Source organism: Rhineura floridana, chromosome 17 (genome assembly GCF_030035675.1).
Source record: "Rhineura floridana isolate rRhiFlo1 chromosome 17, rRhiFlo1.hap2, whole genome shotgun sequence".
In the NCBI taxonomy this organism is placed as follows: Eukaryota; Metazoa; Chordata; class Lepidosauria; order Squamata; family Rhineuridae; genus Rhineura; species Rhineura floridana.
This window is the reverse complement of record NC_084496.1, coordinates 26,336,903-26,353,687: the sequence shown is the minus strand read 5'-3', so window position 1 is coordinate 26,353,687 and position 16,785 is coordinate 26,336,903. Positions and strand designations below refer to the sequence as shown.

The 16,785-nt window shown below is 41.6% G+C and overlaps 1 protein-coding gene across 3 annotated transcripts in view; it reads left to right on the top strand.

Annotated features, from left to right (window-relative positions):
• The window catches only part of C17H7orf50 (chromosome 17 C7orf50 homolog), a 172,923-nt gene that overhangs the window by 2,670 nt on the left and 153,468 nt on the right, over positions 1 to 16,785 (top strand). The window contains exon 2 of one of the 3 annotated variants that reach the window (XM_061599528.1): positions 1,646 to 1,829. The exons of 1 other annotated variant lie outside the window; for it this stretch is intronic. In XM_061599528.1, coding sequence (XP_061455512.1) covers positions 1,707 to 1,829 — 123 coding nt within the window. In that variant the 5' untranslated portion in view covers positions 1,646 to 1,706. The remainder of the gene's footprint in view (positions 1 to 1,645; positions 1,830 to 16,785) is intronic. One more of the 3 variants, XM_061599529.1, reaches the window with a different exon arrangement.

Below are 16,785 nucleotides of genomic sequence, written 5' to 3'. Positions count from 1 at the left end.
AGCTGGATTATACTTCCAATGAAACTTGGAGCCCGCTGGCTGTGAAAATGATTGATCACAGTATCTGTTACAGTCAAAAACAAAGGTGGCATTTCCTTAAAATGTTTCAGATTGTTTCTAGAATCAAGTACAAAACTTTTTGATTTAAAATATCTGTTAGTCCTTGTCTACATATAGGTTTCTAGTATTTATGTACCCTTTTGCAATAGGCTGTTTTTGCTTGAAGTGAATTCAGGCAGAGGATGTCCAAAACCGAAATGCCTATTTCACCTAGTGTAGTATGCTGTCAGCAGGGTACATTTGCCATCTGTTCTTGTGGAGCAAAGGAACAACAGAGTAATCTAGATGCCTCTAGCAATGGCACTGTGTACCACATTAGAGAGGAGGTTAATCCCCAGCTCACTACCTCAATTTTCCTTGAGGACAATTATTTCCTGTTTTCAAATCCAGCAATTAATCAGTTATATGAAAGTAAAGCCTGTCCGACAAATCTTTGCAAGAGAAATTTTAGTAGCTCTCTAACATCAATACACCCCCATTAAGAGTTGCCAGATTAATTACAGAACTGGACTTTAGTGGTTAAATTAAAGGGAAAAATTGGTGGGTGAAGTTTCTCCAACCTTAGCGCTGCAGAAAGCTATCAATTGCAGAGGAGCTTAGAAAATAACAGTTTGGCACCCTGTTGTTGACTGATATGTTTAGCTGGAAATCAACTCTTTTGTTTCCCCCCTTTGTTTCTTGTAGTCCCTTGTGCATGTAGGACAGAGAAAGTGAACCTATTGGTATGTTGTTCATTCCAACTGTGAACTTAGCTTGGCCACAGATTGAGTGATATAGTCTGAGAGAACCTGTACTTTTTTTCCTGGAGTTAAATGCAAAATTTATACAATATGAAAATATATTTAGGTTGCTTATGCAAACATAAAGAGCCAGTGTAGTGTAGTGGTTAAGGTGTTGGACTACTATCTGGGAGACCAGGGTTCGAATCCCCACACAGCCATGAAGCTTACTGGGTGACCCTGGGCCAATCACTGCCTCTCAGCCTCAGAGGACGGCAATGGTAAACCCCCTCTGAATGCTGCTTACCATGAAAACCCTATTCAGAGGGTCACCATAAGTTGGGATCGACTTGAAGGCAGTCCATTTCCATTTCATGCAAACATAAGAATATAGTTCAGGTTGTCATTTTGCGAATCCATATACTTAAATGTACCTTATGCACTCACTAACAATTGAAATTATATATAAAAAGTCAAAACAAAGACAGTACATATATTTGTTTACAATAGTCATTTTCAAACTGTGTTCTGAGGAACCCTCAACAGGGTCATTGGCAAATAAGCTTCCCTGAAAGACAGCTTGTCTGCTGCTACTAAGTTGCAAAGAGTGTTGACTGTGTCCTATCACAGGCATTTGATGCTGGGCAATACTAATGACCAACCTGAAGTGCTTGGCCTAGAACCAAGTTAGCACCCAGGGCTTCCATGGCACATTCTAAGAGGTTCCTCATCAGATGAGACTACGTAGAAGGAGTTCCTCTAAATGTGTAGAAAACTTCAAAACCACTGGCTTTCAGGGTAGACATGTTTGAGTGTGACTTGCTAAATTTTCAAGAAACTAAAGCATTGATGGTTTTTCTTCCTAGGTACGTTTAAATGACACGGCATCTTTAACAAAAAATACATATTTCAATTGTTTATGCTAGAATGGCAAATAAGAGAAAAACTGCGAACATGAGGGTGGAAAAGCAAAAGAAAAAATTGAAGCATCTTGTATCAGAAAAGGAACAACAGGTGCATGAACCTAAGCTGAAAAAACAAAAACTTGAGGTGAGTGAACTAGTATGAGTTTGCTGATTTGCAGGTTTTCATATTTGCAGGAACAGATGCATATCCTGACACTTGAAAAGTACTTGCAAAATGAAGACACTATTGAGAAAAGTCCCGCGCTAAGCATGTTATCAATTCTGGAGATAAATACTTGTTTTCCACTTTGGTGCATTGAAGGAATAAAAGTGAGCAAAGAAACACGCCTACTAAGTGCAACCTGAGTAGTGTTAAAAATCTTGTATCTTACCGAAGTGTGTACCTAGGAGTCTAGTTCAGTCTCTCTTCTAGCAATCTACAAAATGTGTGCACACAGTTGTGTAGTTAGGTAGTAATAACTACCAACATTTTAGGTTTGTTCTCCCTTGTGATACTTGATCTTCACAGGTACATATGTATGTAGGGGGAAAATACGGGCACAGTTGTGAAAAAATGTATGTGCAGGTTTTGCATCACATACCTGCCTAAGACACACACAGACTCGCAAATTCCCAGGAAGGGTGCATAAAGTTAAATGTAAGCAGTGTGAATTTCCCACAAAAAGTATGTGCTTTTGTCTTACATCTGTATAGCTAAAATGTGACGTGTGAAATCAGAGAGGGAAATTGGAATTCTACTGGATTGCCATTTGCTGGCTAGGGACTATTGGGACAGCTCACACTTGAAGAAAATGGATAGAAGATTGTGGACCCCCAAGTGTTTACTGCACTGTCTATAAAATTGTCTGTATTCACCTTTTGAGCTACGAATTTTGCTGCTGTTGTCTACTGTATTCTGCTGGTGTCCCACCAAAAAAAGTACTCATACCATACTTTACATGGTATAGTGCACATCTGAAGCAGCCCTCACATGCTGTCCTTTGTCCCACAATCTGTCCCTTGTTAGCAGGACCTGACTACCAGTTTCACCTTTCCTGCTGAGACAAGAGGAAATTCCTCATATGCCCCCTACTTCCCAGCCCTGTAGGGATTAGGCTGTGTCATTTGCTAAACAGAGGGGGCCAAAAGGTTGTTTGATATTGGGATGTTGTTTGCAGAAAGCTTATATGCTGGGTAGTGGTAATACATACAGTTTTGAGAACCTAGTATATTACAACTGGGGTGTATGCTTAGAGAGAATGGTGGTTTTATAACTGACCGTGGCAGTCATTGAAGAAACAAGGTTCTTTGATTTCTATAAACAATATTTTTATGTGATTGGCAAAAAACCAACATTACGTTTAATTTTAAAGTGGGGAGATGCTTTGCTATAAGGTTCATTTTTGATGGGGGGAAAAGTTTCACTGATTCATTAAGTTGCATTTCCAATCTCCAAAGATTAAAATGCAAATTTCTAATTGATTTTGGTACAGAACTATATGAAAGCAAGCTGACATGTTTCATAAGTTATCAAGTTCCATATTATGTTGAACATCCTTTTAAAACTATTTTTAAAATGTTTTTAACGTTGTTTTGTTTTAATGTATTTTAAGGCCTGTTTTTATGATGTGTTGAAGTGTTTTTAGCGCTTCTGTTTGCTGCCCTGGGCTCCTGCTATGAGGAAGGGCAGGATATAAATCAAATAATAGATAATAAAATCCTTTTCATGAAATTTGTTCCAACAAAACTTTTGCTCAAGTAAGACTAGTACATTTCCCTTTAAGACATGTTGGCCTTTCAGAACAATCTTGTTTTATTGATTTTTCATCTGTGCATTTCCTTCCTTTTACATTAAATAGCAACAAGCAACTTAAGTACTTTGCTAAGCATTAGTATGAATGGTTTTAGAAGCCACATAGGGCTGGGGTAAATAATGATCCCAATCTCTTAACAATGCTTAAGAGATAAGGAGTGGGCCATGTGTTCCCTCCCTTCTTAAGCACAAATTCTCCTGCCTTTTCCTTGCCAACCTTAACTGTGTTTAAGCGTTACATCAGCACTGGCCCTGATCATGGTTGAATGCAAGTTAACCGAATTGCTAATTGGTTTCATACTCTGGCTAAAAGAGAACTGTATTTACCCATAACACAGATTAACATATGGCTAGCTGGAGAGTGGGGGAGGTGGTACTTGTATATCTTCACACAAAACTTTGTTTATAATTTATGCAATTGTACAGAAATATCATCCATGTCTCTCATTAAAACAATATATAGTAAGAGGCACATAAGTGCTGTGAAAGGGATTATGATTGCTGCCAGTTCCAAACTTTTTGTGCCAGATGGATGCTTTGCTGCCGCTTGTTATTGGGATAAATGTTTTGCATTCTTTTTGGCCAGCAGAAGTTGATCTACTAAATATAAATTACATTGCATAACAATGTGTCTTGATTTACAGTTCCAACATGGCAGTAACTTTCTTCAGAAGTCGGTCATTTGTGGCATTATGATTACTTCTTGTATCTCTGAACTTGCATTCTAATGGGAGCTCCATCAGATACAAGCAGTTGGAGGATTTGGCTGCAGCGATGCCATAACCTGGAGAAATTGTGCTTTGCTGGTACTGTTAGACCTTTTCACAGGCCTTGATACCACTGTTATAGGTTTGTGGGATTTGGCCATATTTGTGTAACTACTCCTGCCTGACACTGTTGAGAAATGTTGATAGGTAATTGCTAATCACCTCATAAGACTATCCCAGCTGAGTTCAACAAAGTTCCCTTTTGTCCCCTTCTCTGAGATCTAGCAACAGTAATTTGTCTGTTCAGAACCAGTTACTGTTCTGTGCTGGTTACACTTGAGGCATCTCTGGCTGCTTTGGTACAGAATCCAGTGGTTATTATTTATTTATTTATTTATTTATTTATTATTATTATTAAATTTATTTATACCCCGCCTTTTGGCCAAAGGCCCTCAAGGTGGCTTACAAAGAAAAATAAACACAAGTATAAAAATACAACAATAAAAGCAATACAATTTACAAATTAAACTAAATAACAAATAACATTAGAAAAAACATGTTAGAGGCCTTGGCAAATAGTCCAACCATTTATTATTTCATTTATATCCTGTCCTTCCTCCCAGGAGTCCAGGGTGGCAAACAAAAGCACTAAAACACTTTAAAACATCATAGAAACAGACTTTTAAAACAGAACATCTTTAAAAAGTGTTTTTTAAAAAGCTTTCAAAATATCTTCTAAAAAAGATTTAAAAACATTTTTTAAAAAAGGCTTAAGAACATATTAAAAAGCAATTCCAATACAGACTCAGACTGGGATAGGTCTCAACTTAAAAGATTTGTTGAAAGAGGGAGGTCTTCAACAGGCGCCGAAAAGATGAGAGATAGCGCCTCTCTAAAGCGAGGGAATTGCACAGAGTCGGTGCCACCACACCAAAGGTCAGTTTCCTATGTTGTGCAAAATGGACCTTCTGATAAGATGGTATCTGCAGGAGGCCCTCACCTGCAGAGCGCAGTGATCGACTGGGAATATAAGGGATAAGATGGTATTTCAGGTATCCTGGTGCCAAGCTGTATAGAGCTTTGTACACCAAAACTAGAACCTTGAACTTGGCCCGGTAGCAAATGGGCAGCCAATGCAATTCTTTCAGCAGCGGGGTGACATGTTGACAATACCCTGCCCCAGTGAGCAATCTCTCTGCTGCATTTTGCACCAGCTGCAACTTCCGGACCAACCTCAAGGGCAGCCCCACATAGAGCGCATTACACTAAACCAACCTGGAGGTTACCAGTGCGTGGACAACAGTGGTCAGGCTATCCCAGTCCAGAAATGGCCACAGCTGTCTTACCAGCCAAAGCTCATAAAAGGCACTCCTAGCCGCTGAGGTCACCTGGGCTTCTAGTGACAAAGATGGATCTAGGAGCAACCCCAGACTATGAACCTGCTCTTTCAGAGGGAGTACAACCCTATCTGCCTCATGGTGGGATTGCACTGCTGGGAGCAAAGGATGCTAGTGCTACTGGTCTGGCGTCTTCTGCCCTTCTAGGTAGAACAGTGCTGCATACTTCTGTGTTCTTGCAACTATTAAAATAATTCAATATAGAGGGTCATTCAGCGTTCTGAAAACAACTCAGGTCTCTCTCCTGAGGAGCTTATAAATGACTGATTAAAGTGGGAAGGGGTGTGTGTGCGAAGCATGCTAAGAAATTCAGGTTATACATGCATAGCTTGTTTGGGTCCTACTTTAAAGCATGTTCTCCCCTCCCCCTTTGGAAATGGAAAGTTAGTTAAACCTCTGAGTCAAAGGTGGTGTTTGTCATGCCCAAGCAGTTCTGGAAGAGGATAGCAGTTCCCCTTTAAGGACCAGGTTTCCACGGTGGGATTGCTGGCCTCAAGCAGTCTATATTCCACAGAGTGCATGTGACCTAGCCACAGGTTATCCATGTTCTGCTAACTTCTAAGTTGGACTGCTGTAATACATTGTCTGTGGAGCTGTGTTTCCACATTTCAAAATGAAATTTGCTCATTTCAGTGGGACCATCTCCACAATGCTTAAAAGGCTCTATTTACTCTTGGCCTGTCTTAGATTACAATTCATGATGTGGCCTGAGGAGCTGCATCAGGGGCCCTTCTCTGAGTGTCCTCCCCTTCTTAGGTGGGGTAGGTGGTCCATGCCTTTTCTGCTATGTTATTCTATTTATGCATTGAGTTGGCCAGGCATCTGTGTTGAAATCATATTGTTACCGAGACTCTTTAACTTTCCCAGGTGTGCCACTGTGCAGGGTTCCTTTTATCTGCTGTTCTTGATATGCTCTGTTTTTAAAGTTGCATTCAGAAGTTCATTCAGGTTCTGGTTAACATAAGAACATAAGAAGAGCCTGCTGGATCAGGCCAGTGGCCCATCTAGTCCAGCATCCTGTTCTCACAGTGGCCAACCAGGTGCCTGGGGGAAGCCCGCAAGCAGGACCCGAGTGCAAGAACACTCTCCCCTCCTGAGGCTTCCGGCAACTGGTTTTCAGAAGCATGCTGCCTCTGACTAGGGTGGCACAGCACAGCCATCACGGCTAGTAGCCATTGATAGCCCTGTCCTCCATGAATTGGTCTAATCTTCTTTTAAAGCCATCCAAGCTGGTGGCCATTAATGCATCTTGTGGGAGCAAATGCCATAGTTTAACTATGCGCTGAGTAAAGAAGTACTTCCTTTTGTCTGTCCTGAATCTTCCAACATTCAGCTTCTTTGAATGTCCACGAGTTCTAGTATTATGAGAGAGGGGGAAGAACTTTTCTCTATCCACTTTCTCAATGCCATGCATAATTTTATACACTTCTATCATGTCTCCTCTGACCCGCCTTTTCTCTAAACTAAAAAGCCCCAAATGCTGCAACCTTTCCTCGTAAGGGAGTCGCTCCATCCCCTTGATCATTCTGGTTGCCCTCTTCTGAACCTTTTCCAACTCTATAATACCCTTTTTGAGATGAGGTGACCAGAACTGTGCACAGTATTCCAAATGCGGCCGCACCATAGATTTATACAACGGCATGATGATATCGGCTGTTTTATTTTCAATACCTTTCCTAATTATCGCTAGCATGGCATTTGCCTTTTTCACAGCTGCTGCACACTGGGTCGACATTTTCATCGTGCTGTCCACTACAACCCCGAGGTCTCTCTCCTGGTCGGTCACCGCCAGTTCAGACCCCATGAGCGTATATGTGAAATTAAGGTTTTTTGCTCCCAAAATGCATAATTTTACACTTGTTTATATTGAATTGCATTTGCCATTTTTCCGCCCATTCACTCAGTTTGGAGAGATCTTTTTGGAGCTCTTCACAATCCCTTTTTGTTTTAACAACCCTGAACAATTTAGTGTCGTCAGCAAACTTGGCCACTTCACTGCTCACTCCTAATTCTAGGTCATTAATGAACAAGTTGAAAAGTACAGGTCCCAATACCGATCCTTGAGGGACTCCACTTTCTATAGCCCTCCATTGGGAGAACTGTCCGTTTATTCCTACTCTCTGCTTTCTGCTTCTTAACCAATTCCTTATCCACAAGAGGACTTCTCCTCTTATTCCATGACTGCTAAGCTTCCTCAGAAGTCTTTGGTGAGGTACCTTGTCAAACGCTTTTTGAAAGTCTAAGTACACTATGTCCACTGGATCACCTCTATCTATATGCTTGTTGACACTCTCAAAGAATTCTAATAGGTTACTGAGACAGGACTTTCCCTTGCAGAAGCCATGCTGGCTCTGCTTCAGCAAGGCTTGTTCTTCTATGTGCTTAGTTAATCTAGCTTTAATAATACTTTCTACCAGTTTTCCAGGGACAGAAGTTAAGCTAACTGGCCTGTAATTTCCGGGATCCCCTCTGGATCCCTTTTTGAAGATTGGCGTTACATTTGCCACTTTCCAGTCCTCAGGCACGGAGGAGGACCCGAGGGACAACAAATGGTTGTTGTTTTAATGGTATGAGCCACCCTGGAAGTATTGGAACGTCGGGACACAAATGTATGTATGTATCTATATCAAGAGCATCCTTTTAATAACAGGAGAAGAGTTTTGTATGGCTTTGGTGTTGTTATAACCATGTTATCATCCCTTAGCCTTTTCTTATGAAATGAAAAGGAAAATAGAAGGCAATTACTTGAAGTAGACATTTAAAGAATTTACATGAGGCACTCATGTTAAGTGGTACTAAGTACTCAGTACTCATTCATTTTTCACTATCCTGGTCTTTTTGTCGACCCACATCTCCTATTGGCTGCATCCCCACCTGCTCATTGTAACAAGTGGAAGAGGAGGGTGGGAAAAAAGCATGGAGTAAGTTAAGTCAAGTCAGTTTTATTGCCTAGCCATAGGCCATTGCAGCATACAGAATCGCTGATCATTATATAAAACTACAGTTAAAACATTCTTTGGTAAATTTCAAGAGGTGTACAGGGCAAAACTTATCCCCTATGAGTTACTCAACAATTGAGCCAGCTGTGCCGCACGGATCTTATGTGCAGCACAGGCAAAGAGAGCGACCCTATGTGTAACCGCAGAATCTTTGTCGGCTAAAAGGAAGACGATGATATCCTGCACAGACCTCCCCCGTAAAAGCATGGAGTAGCTGGAACTAGTTTATTGGTAGTCTTCAAAGTTTGAGTGAATATTTGTTTTGCAAACCATCCTCATCTATAGTGACTTGCTAATTATCATTTCACTGTTTCAAAACATGGGTAAATGGTTGTTTGTAGGAAGAGATACAGCTTTTAACTGGACCTGTGTGAACACCCTACAAGTCTGCTGTTGCTTTGCTATTAATGAAGCATTCTGCAAAGACAGCAAATTCAAGAAAGTGTACAAAATTTATTTGAAATATTTGTATGCATAGATAAGACTGAATAATTTTGCATTCCTTTGAATATTTTTGTAATGGGCTGAACAAATTTCCCAGGAAAGCGTATTCACAGCTGGGAAAACAGTTCCTACTTTGAAAATGGTTTTCCCAGGCAAACAGCTTGCATCTCCAACTGTTTCTGGTATAAACACAATATTTTGTGTACTATTTAGCTGCGTTTCAAAAGGTTAAGAATTCTTCATTGGGCATTAACCAACGGGATGCAACATCATCTATATAAATGTTGTGCTGTTTTGGTTTCTTTCTTTAGACTAAGTTCAAAGTATAGGGAGACAGATAAGAAATGTAGGTCCCTTTTTTCTAGATACTGTTTTATCTGACATGATATCACATCCATTTTTTAAATCCCTGGAAATCAATCAGTTAAACGTTGCCACTTTGTCTATATGTACTTATTTAAAACTGTTCTGGGTTCCTACTGGGAGGAAAGGTGGGATATAAATCTAATAAATAAATAATAAAATAAATGATAAAACAATTATAGCAAACGTTTCCTTAGGAAAAAAAAGTCCAAGGTGGCTAACAATAAAGATAAAAATGCAATAAAGCAGTCAATCAGAACTGAATTTCTTTTTTAAAATGAATTTCTTAAATTGAAAGGATATAGCTGCACAGTAATACCTCAAGTTAACAAAGTAGATGCGTTCCTGGACATTACATTAACAAACTTTGGTACCAGAGATAGGAATAATATGGAAAGAGTAGGGATAGGTTACTACACCTGCTCATAGATGGTGGGGGCAGCTTCATCTGGGGTTTTAAAGGGTGCCTACCTGGCACCATCCCCCTTTGAAGAGTATTGGATCATTCCCTCCCCTGGGAGAAATCAAGAGATCTCTTTAAGGCAAGGCAAACACCTAGTCTTGTCAATTTCACCTTAGCAGAGCAAAGGTACAGGCTGATTAGTTTATTGAAAGCAAAGACACAGACTGGTCCATTTCACCTTAAAAAAGCCTTCCTTAAAAGGAGCTTTGTTCCTGAAGGATCCATTAACTGAGGTATTACTGTATTCCTCTTCCCAGCTTAAATTATATTTGCATCCCATTGTGTTTTCGTCAAGTATAAAGTGAAAGGTTTTTTCCTTTGTGTTTGCATGTCCAACTTTCTCTACATAACTTTTATGTAGGGCTGCCAGGTTGCAAACCAGAGCTTGTCAGCATAGACACAACTGAGCTACATGAACCATTGATCTGATTTGGTATAAGGCAGCTTCTTAAAATGAGGCAATGTTTTCAGAAATTACAAATGTGTGATCACCTGTTTGCCTGCAAAGGAAATATTTTCAAAGGCTAAATAAGAGTTCTGTTGCTGGTATATTAGTGAATCAGCAATCTTCAAATTATAACTATTACTGCAGTAAGATGTCACAGAAGATAATTAGGAGAGATCTGTTCCATTCCCTTTTATGTTGTTGGCTTGGAGAGAAAGAGAGCAAAAGAGGTAATGCTGCCAAGTTTTCAATTAGATCTTATTGTAATGTGTGATTAAATGCTGCCTTTAAAGCATTCAATGATGATTCTTGTGAGTAAATTTACTCTTTATTAGCTATCACAACCTAAATCTTTAGCAGCAGCCACAGAGTATTAACACAAAGGGTGTTCTGGCTGTCCAAGAAACAGGTATGGGCAAAACCTCTCAAGGTTCTTTCAGTTTTTGCCCAGGTTCTGTTCCTCTCAGGTAGCTTAAATGATCATAAAATTCAGTTTACAGTTTGAACTAATAGTCAGCCAGTCTCACCTGGGAAGGTTCATGAAATCTCTTGAATGCCTAATATAAAACATAGGACGTCTAACAAAAAAATTATTTTGAGAGAAAAAGCAGTCTAGAATTTGCATGAAAGTCTCACAGTTACTTCAGCTGAAGAGAAGTTAGTTGTAAGAACAGGACAGACTGCTTGCTTTTCTTAGCAGATTTTAGTAGTCAAATGTCCAAAATCAAGATTCCCACTTCTGGGGAGCTAGGAACTCTGCTGGATTCCTTTAGAGCCAAAAGGACATAGAAACATTAGAGGGCAAAAGAGGAGTAAATAGCAGTTGAGCTTGATACTCACAAGTCAGCGTCAAACCAAGAAGTTGCTTTGCCTCTGCCTTAGGTAGGAAATCACTATATGGGGTAGTAGTAAATTCTGAACTGCAGGCTATCTTCATGACAACCCCCATAGCCATGTCTGTTCTTAGATTTCCAACCAGTGCAGATGAAGCCAGCGTTTTTCTCACTCCCCACTTTGCCTAACACCTAGCACGCTTGCTATTTTGCAACATTTTGGTTGGTCATAATAAAGGGATTTTGGGTTTTTTAAAAACAAAATTGGCAAGTTAACCCTTAGCTATGCATGCTAATGTAACATACCTTTTTAAAAAACTTATTTGGCGAGTTTCTCCCTGAGAAAAGCTTATTTATTTGGCGTGCAGATGATTGGCAAAGAGTGCCCCAGGAGATAACATAATCTCTGCTAAGAAATAGATGTTGGTGTTTTATTCCTGCCTGTCCCTGCTCTACTATATCACTGCTTATTACATGACAGGGGAATTGATGACTTCCTATCTCCTGTAACATTGGTCATTTGGTACTTCGTGTCACAGTGAACCGATGAGGTGGAACTTTGGGAAGCCAACCCTACACTTCATGTTAGGGCAAAAGTTCCATGTCCAGTACATATGAGGATTCATGGCAGGAGGAGCTTCAACAACACTGAAGATTAGGAAGTCAGACAGTCAGCTTTACTCCTGCCAGGATTATCTTGCATAGAGCATCATCATTGTCATGGTTCATTTGTATGAAACATAGAATCATATGCCGCCTTTCCATAGCCTTTCCTCTATGCTCAAGGTGGCTCCCAACATGAACAAAGTTACATAATTCACTGTTACAAAACAAAATTCACACAGTTAAACAACGTTAAAGAAAACATCTGAAGAAATATACACTAAATTGAAACAATACCATTATAATTCATACTAAGGTCCAACAATAAAATACAAAAACATAATAACAGCAAAAGTAACTGACCAGCAAAATTAAATTTTGACCCAAACAGAAGCCCCTAAGCAACACCCCACAGTGAAGATGGTCTCTGATATCTTCAGGTAGTAGCAGCTCTTATACCGTAAGTCAGTCAGTCCGGGCCCCACCCTCTCAGCCAGGCGGAAAGAGGCCAGCAAGGAGTGGTTCTTGCAGTCCAGATAGTCAATATGTGTACTGAATTCAATAAGGACACTAAGAAGACTCAAGGGTGACTGCAGTTGATAATTTCTCTCAATTGCCTACACACAAACCATTCTGAAGGGACAAAAATATTTTTTTAATATTCCAACTCATGATGTCACTGACATATGAACTAGTCAAAAGGAACAAAATTATATTAATAGCAGAGCATCCATCCACAAGTCGCACTCCCGTTTCCCCAGATTTTAGCCAAATCATGCATCCCCCATAATGTTTGAAAAGCAGTAGGTAAGGAGGCTGCCACAAAATATATGGGGGTTGGGACTCCTCTCCCCATCCCCAAACGCAATTCAAGCTTTGAAAAGGAGTATTTGAATCATATCTAATGTAGCACAAAAATGTAGTTCCGCCACAGTGGAGCTTTCTACCTGTTTGGTTTTCTAGATTTTTGTGTCATGCGTTGTAGGCTGCATACATTTTAAGGGGTACTTTCAGGCCGAAAAAGGTCAGTTCAATTTGCTTACTACTTGTGTTCCTGTTTGGAGATGCCTGAAATTATAGCATATGGTCAGTGGAAGCAACTTTATTATTATTATTTATTAAATTTATATCCCACCCTTCCTCCCAGCAGGAGCCCAGGGAGGCAAACAAATCACTAAAAACACTCTAAAACATCATAAAAACAGACTTTTAAGATATATTGAATCAAAACATATTCAAAAATATCTTAAAAAAGAAAAAAAGCTTTAAAAACATCTTAAAAAGCAAATCTAACACCAGACTGGGATAAGGTCTCTACTTAAAAGGCTCGTTGAAAGAGGAAGGTCTTCAGTAGGCACTGAAAAGATAACAGAGATGGTGCCTGTCTAATATTTAAGGGGAGGAATTCCAAAGGATAGCTGCTACTACACTAAAGGTCTGCTTCCAATGTTGTGCGGAATGGATCTCCTGATAAGATGGTATCTGCAGGAGGCCCTCACCTGCAGAGCATAGTGTTTGATTGGGTATACAAGGGGTAATATGATATTTCAGGTATCCTGGTCCCAAGCTGTATAGGGCTTTGTACACCAAAACCAGAACCTTGAACTTAGCTGGTAGCTAATGGTCAGACAGTGCAATTCTTTCAGCAGTGGGTTGACATACTGGCAATATTCTGACCCAGTGAGCAGTCATGCTGCCGCATTTTGCACCAGCTGCAGCTTCTGGACCAAGCTCAAGGATACCCCACATAGAGTGCATTATAGTAATCCAGCGTGGAAGTTGTCAGTGCATGGACAGCAGTGGTCAGGCTATCCTGGTCCAGAAACAGCCACAGCCGTCTTATCCGCCAAAGCTGGTAAAAGTAACTTCTAGCCACTGAGGTCTCCTGGGTCTCTAGCAACAAAGATGGATCCAGGTGCACCCCCAGCCTTTGAACCTGCTCTTTCAGAGGGAGTACAACCCCATCCAAATCAGGCAACTGACCAATTATCCGAACTCAGGAACTACCAACCCACAGCACCTCCATTTCGCTAGGATTGAGACTCAGTTTATTGGCTCTCATCCAGCCCACAACCGAGTTGAGGCATGGACCATGGGCTTGCACGGCCTCTCCCGATTCAGATATTACAGAGAAATAGAACTGGGTATCATCAGTGTACTGCTGACACCTCACCCCAAATCTGCTGATGACCGCTCCCAAGGGTTCATATAGATGTTAAACAGGATTGGGGATAAGATGATACCCTGCAGCATTTTACAGCACAACTGCCAGCGGGCTGAAAAACTATCACCCAATGCTATTCTCTGAAAATGACCCTGAAGATAGGATTGGAACCATGTAAAATAGTGCTTGCAATACCCATCTCACCAAGTCAGCCCAGAAGAATACCATGGTCAATGGTATCAAAAGCTGTCAAGAGATCAAGTAAGAATAACAGGGTTGCACTCCCCCTGTTCTCCCGATAAAGGTAATCCATCAAGGTGACCAAGGCCGATTCAGTCCCATAACCAGGCCTGAACCCAGATTGGAATGGGTCAAGATAATCTGTTTCATCCAAGAGTACTTGCAATTGCTGTGCCCCAACCCTCTCAATGACCTTCCCTAAAAAGGGGGTATTTGTCACAAACCAATGTGTCTAGGGTGGGCTTCTTCAGGAGTGGTCAGATTACCACCTCTTTCGGGGCGGCTGGAGCCACTCCCTCGCAAATGATGCGTTGACCACAGCCTGGATCAATTGGTCAAACCCCCTCAGCTAGCTTAATAAGCCAAGAAGGGCAAGTATCAAGAGGACACGTTCCTGGCCACATTGTTACAAACACAGTATCCGCATCATCAGGCCGCATCAACTGAAACCAGCCCCAAGAAGTTGCAGCAGACATTGCACTGGACACCTCATTGGGGACTATAGTAGATGTGGATGGGGCATCAAGATTTCTATGGAAGCAAGAAACTTGACCCTCAAAGTACCTTGCAAACAATTCACAGTGGGCCTCTGAAGGATTTAAAACTCCATTTCCTGAAGTTGGTGTCAACAGACCCCTGACAATATGGAAAAGCTCCACTGGACAGCTACTTGAGAATGTGATGGTGGCAGAGAAGTGAACCTTCTTCACTGCCCTCACTGCCATAGGCATAGTTTGTTTTACTCATGCCCAATCAGCCTCATAGCACGTATTTTGCCACTTGCGCTCTAGTGGTCATCCAGTCTGTTTCATTGCCCTTAGTTCACTGGTGTTCCAAGGTGCAAAGCGGGCTCCACAGTGCTGAAGCGAGTGCTCAGGGGCAATCGTGTTAAGAGCCCAACGCGCCTCTTTGTTCCACAGCATGACCAGGGCTTCAAAAGGGTCACCTGTTCTATCTACTGGGAACTCCCCCAGGGCATTCAAAAATCTAGTGGATTCCATTAGTCTCTGTCCATCTTAATCTGTCCACTACCCCTGCAAGGGAGGATCGAGTCTAAACTCACCAGGAAGTGGTCTAACCATGAAAATGGGATGACATCTACTCCCTCATCTGCAGACCACCCCTTCCTCCATGTGGAGCAAAAACCAAGTCAAGGGTATGCCCTGCTATATGCGTTGGACTGGTAACTTGAGACAGCCCCATGGTCGTCATGAGTCCTGAGCCGGAACACTAGAGACAGTCTCAGCATGGACATTGAAATCACCCAGGACTATCGTTCTGAGCTCCTCAAATACCACAGCCGAGATGGCCTCTACCAGCTTGGTCAGAGAAGCTGCTAAGCAGCAGGGTGGACGGTACACCAGCAGCAACGCTAGTTTTCTGTCTCCTTGGCTCAACACCAAGTGCAGGCCCTCACAGCCAGCTCCAAGACAGAGTGGTTTCCTGGTGACAGAGATGGAAGTTCTGTAGACCACAGCCACTCCTGCCCCTGGTCTCTGCAGCCTGTGCTGGTGTTGCACCAAGTATCCAGGTGGGCAAAGCTGGGTCAGATCAACTCCTCCCAGCTCACCCACTCAGGTCTCAGTAATGCACACTAAATCGGCACCCTGATCCATGATCATAACTTGTATGAATTTGGGCTTATTGTGTTATGATCTGGCGTTAAACAACAGCACATACAGGCCAGTGGGCACAGCAGATGAGCAATGAGGAACCCATCCATGAGAGGAGTGGGAGCGAGGAACAAGGCATAGATGGCCTTGTCTTCATCTTCTGTGGTAGCTCACCACCTCCTTGTGGCTATACCTCTCTTTATCTATGATCACTGAGATTGGGATTGCATCACCCATGTCCCTCCTTACCAAGACTACTCCTAAACATCTGATATGGACACAACAAGAGCCCACCAACAAACCTACCTGAGCCAGTTATCCCAGTAGGCCTCTGAGAGAATTGGGAACAGTCAGACCCACTCAATATCTTTCACACAGGGCACATCTACTCCCCCTCCGTCTCACACCCAGGGAGGGCCAGCCTTCTGCCAGTTGCAGACTCTCACTCTGAAGGCATCTGGCGACTTTCTCCTTTCATTCAGTTCACTGAGGCAAGTAGCTCTTAGTTCTGCCTTTGCTAAAAATGATACCATATGGTACTATGCCTTATATTTTATGTTTAAACACTATTCAAGTATTCTTTGAATACAGAACGGTTTATACATTCTGAAATAAAGTGAGGCTGGGGAACCCATGGCCCATCAGACGTTGTTTGACTCCCAACTCTCATCAGCCCTAGCCAGCATAGCCAGTGGTCAAAGATGATGGGAGATGGAGTCCAATTACATTTGGAGGGCCACAAGTTCCCTATCCCTGTCATAATGAAATAAAATAGGTGTACTCCTATATACACAGCGGCGTTCTTGGAATAGCTGACCATTTTTTAACGAATGACAACATTTCACTAGCAAGTTGATTAGCATACCGATCTAGGTGCTTTCAAGGCTATTCCTGCATTTCCTAAAAGGGGAAATCCATATTTTGGGAGAGATAGGAATATAAAAGAGACCTGGAAAGGTAAGTGCCAGTTTCTGTTAAGAGTATCAATAAAATATCCCAATGAACTAAGATGAAATA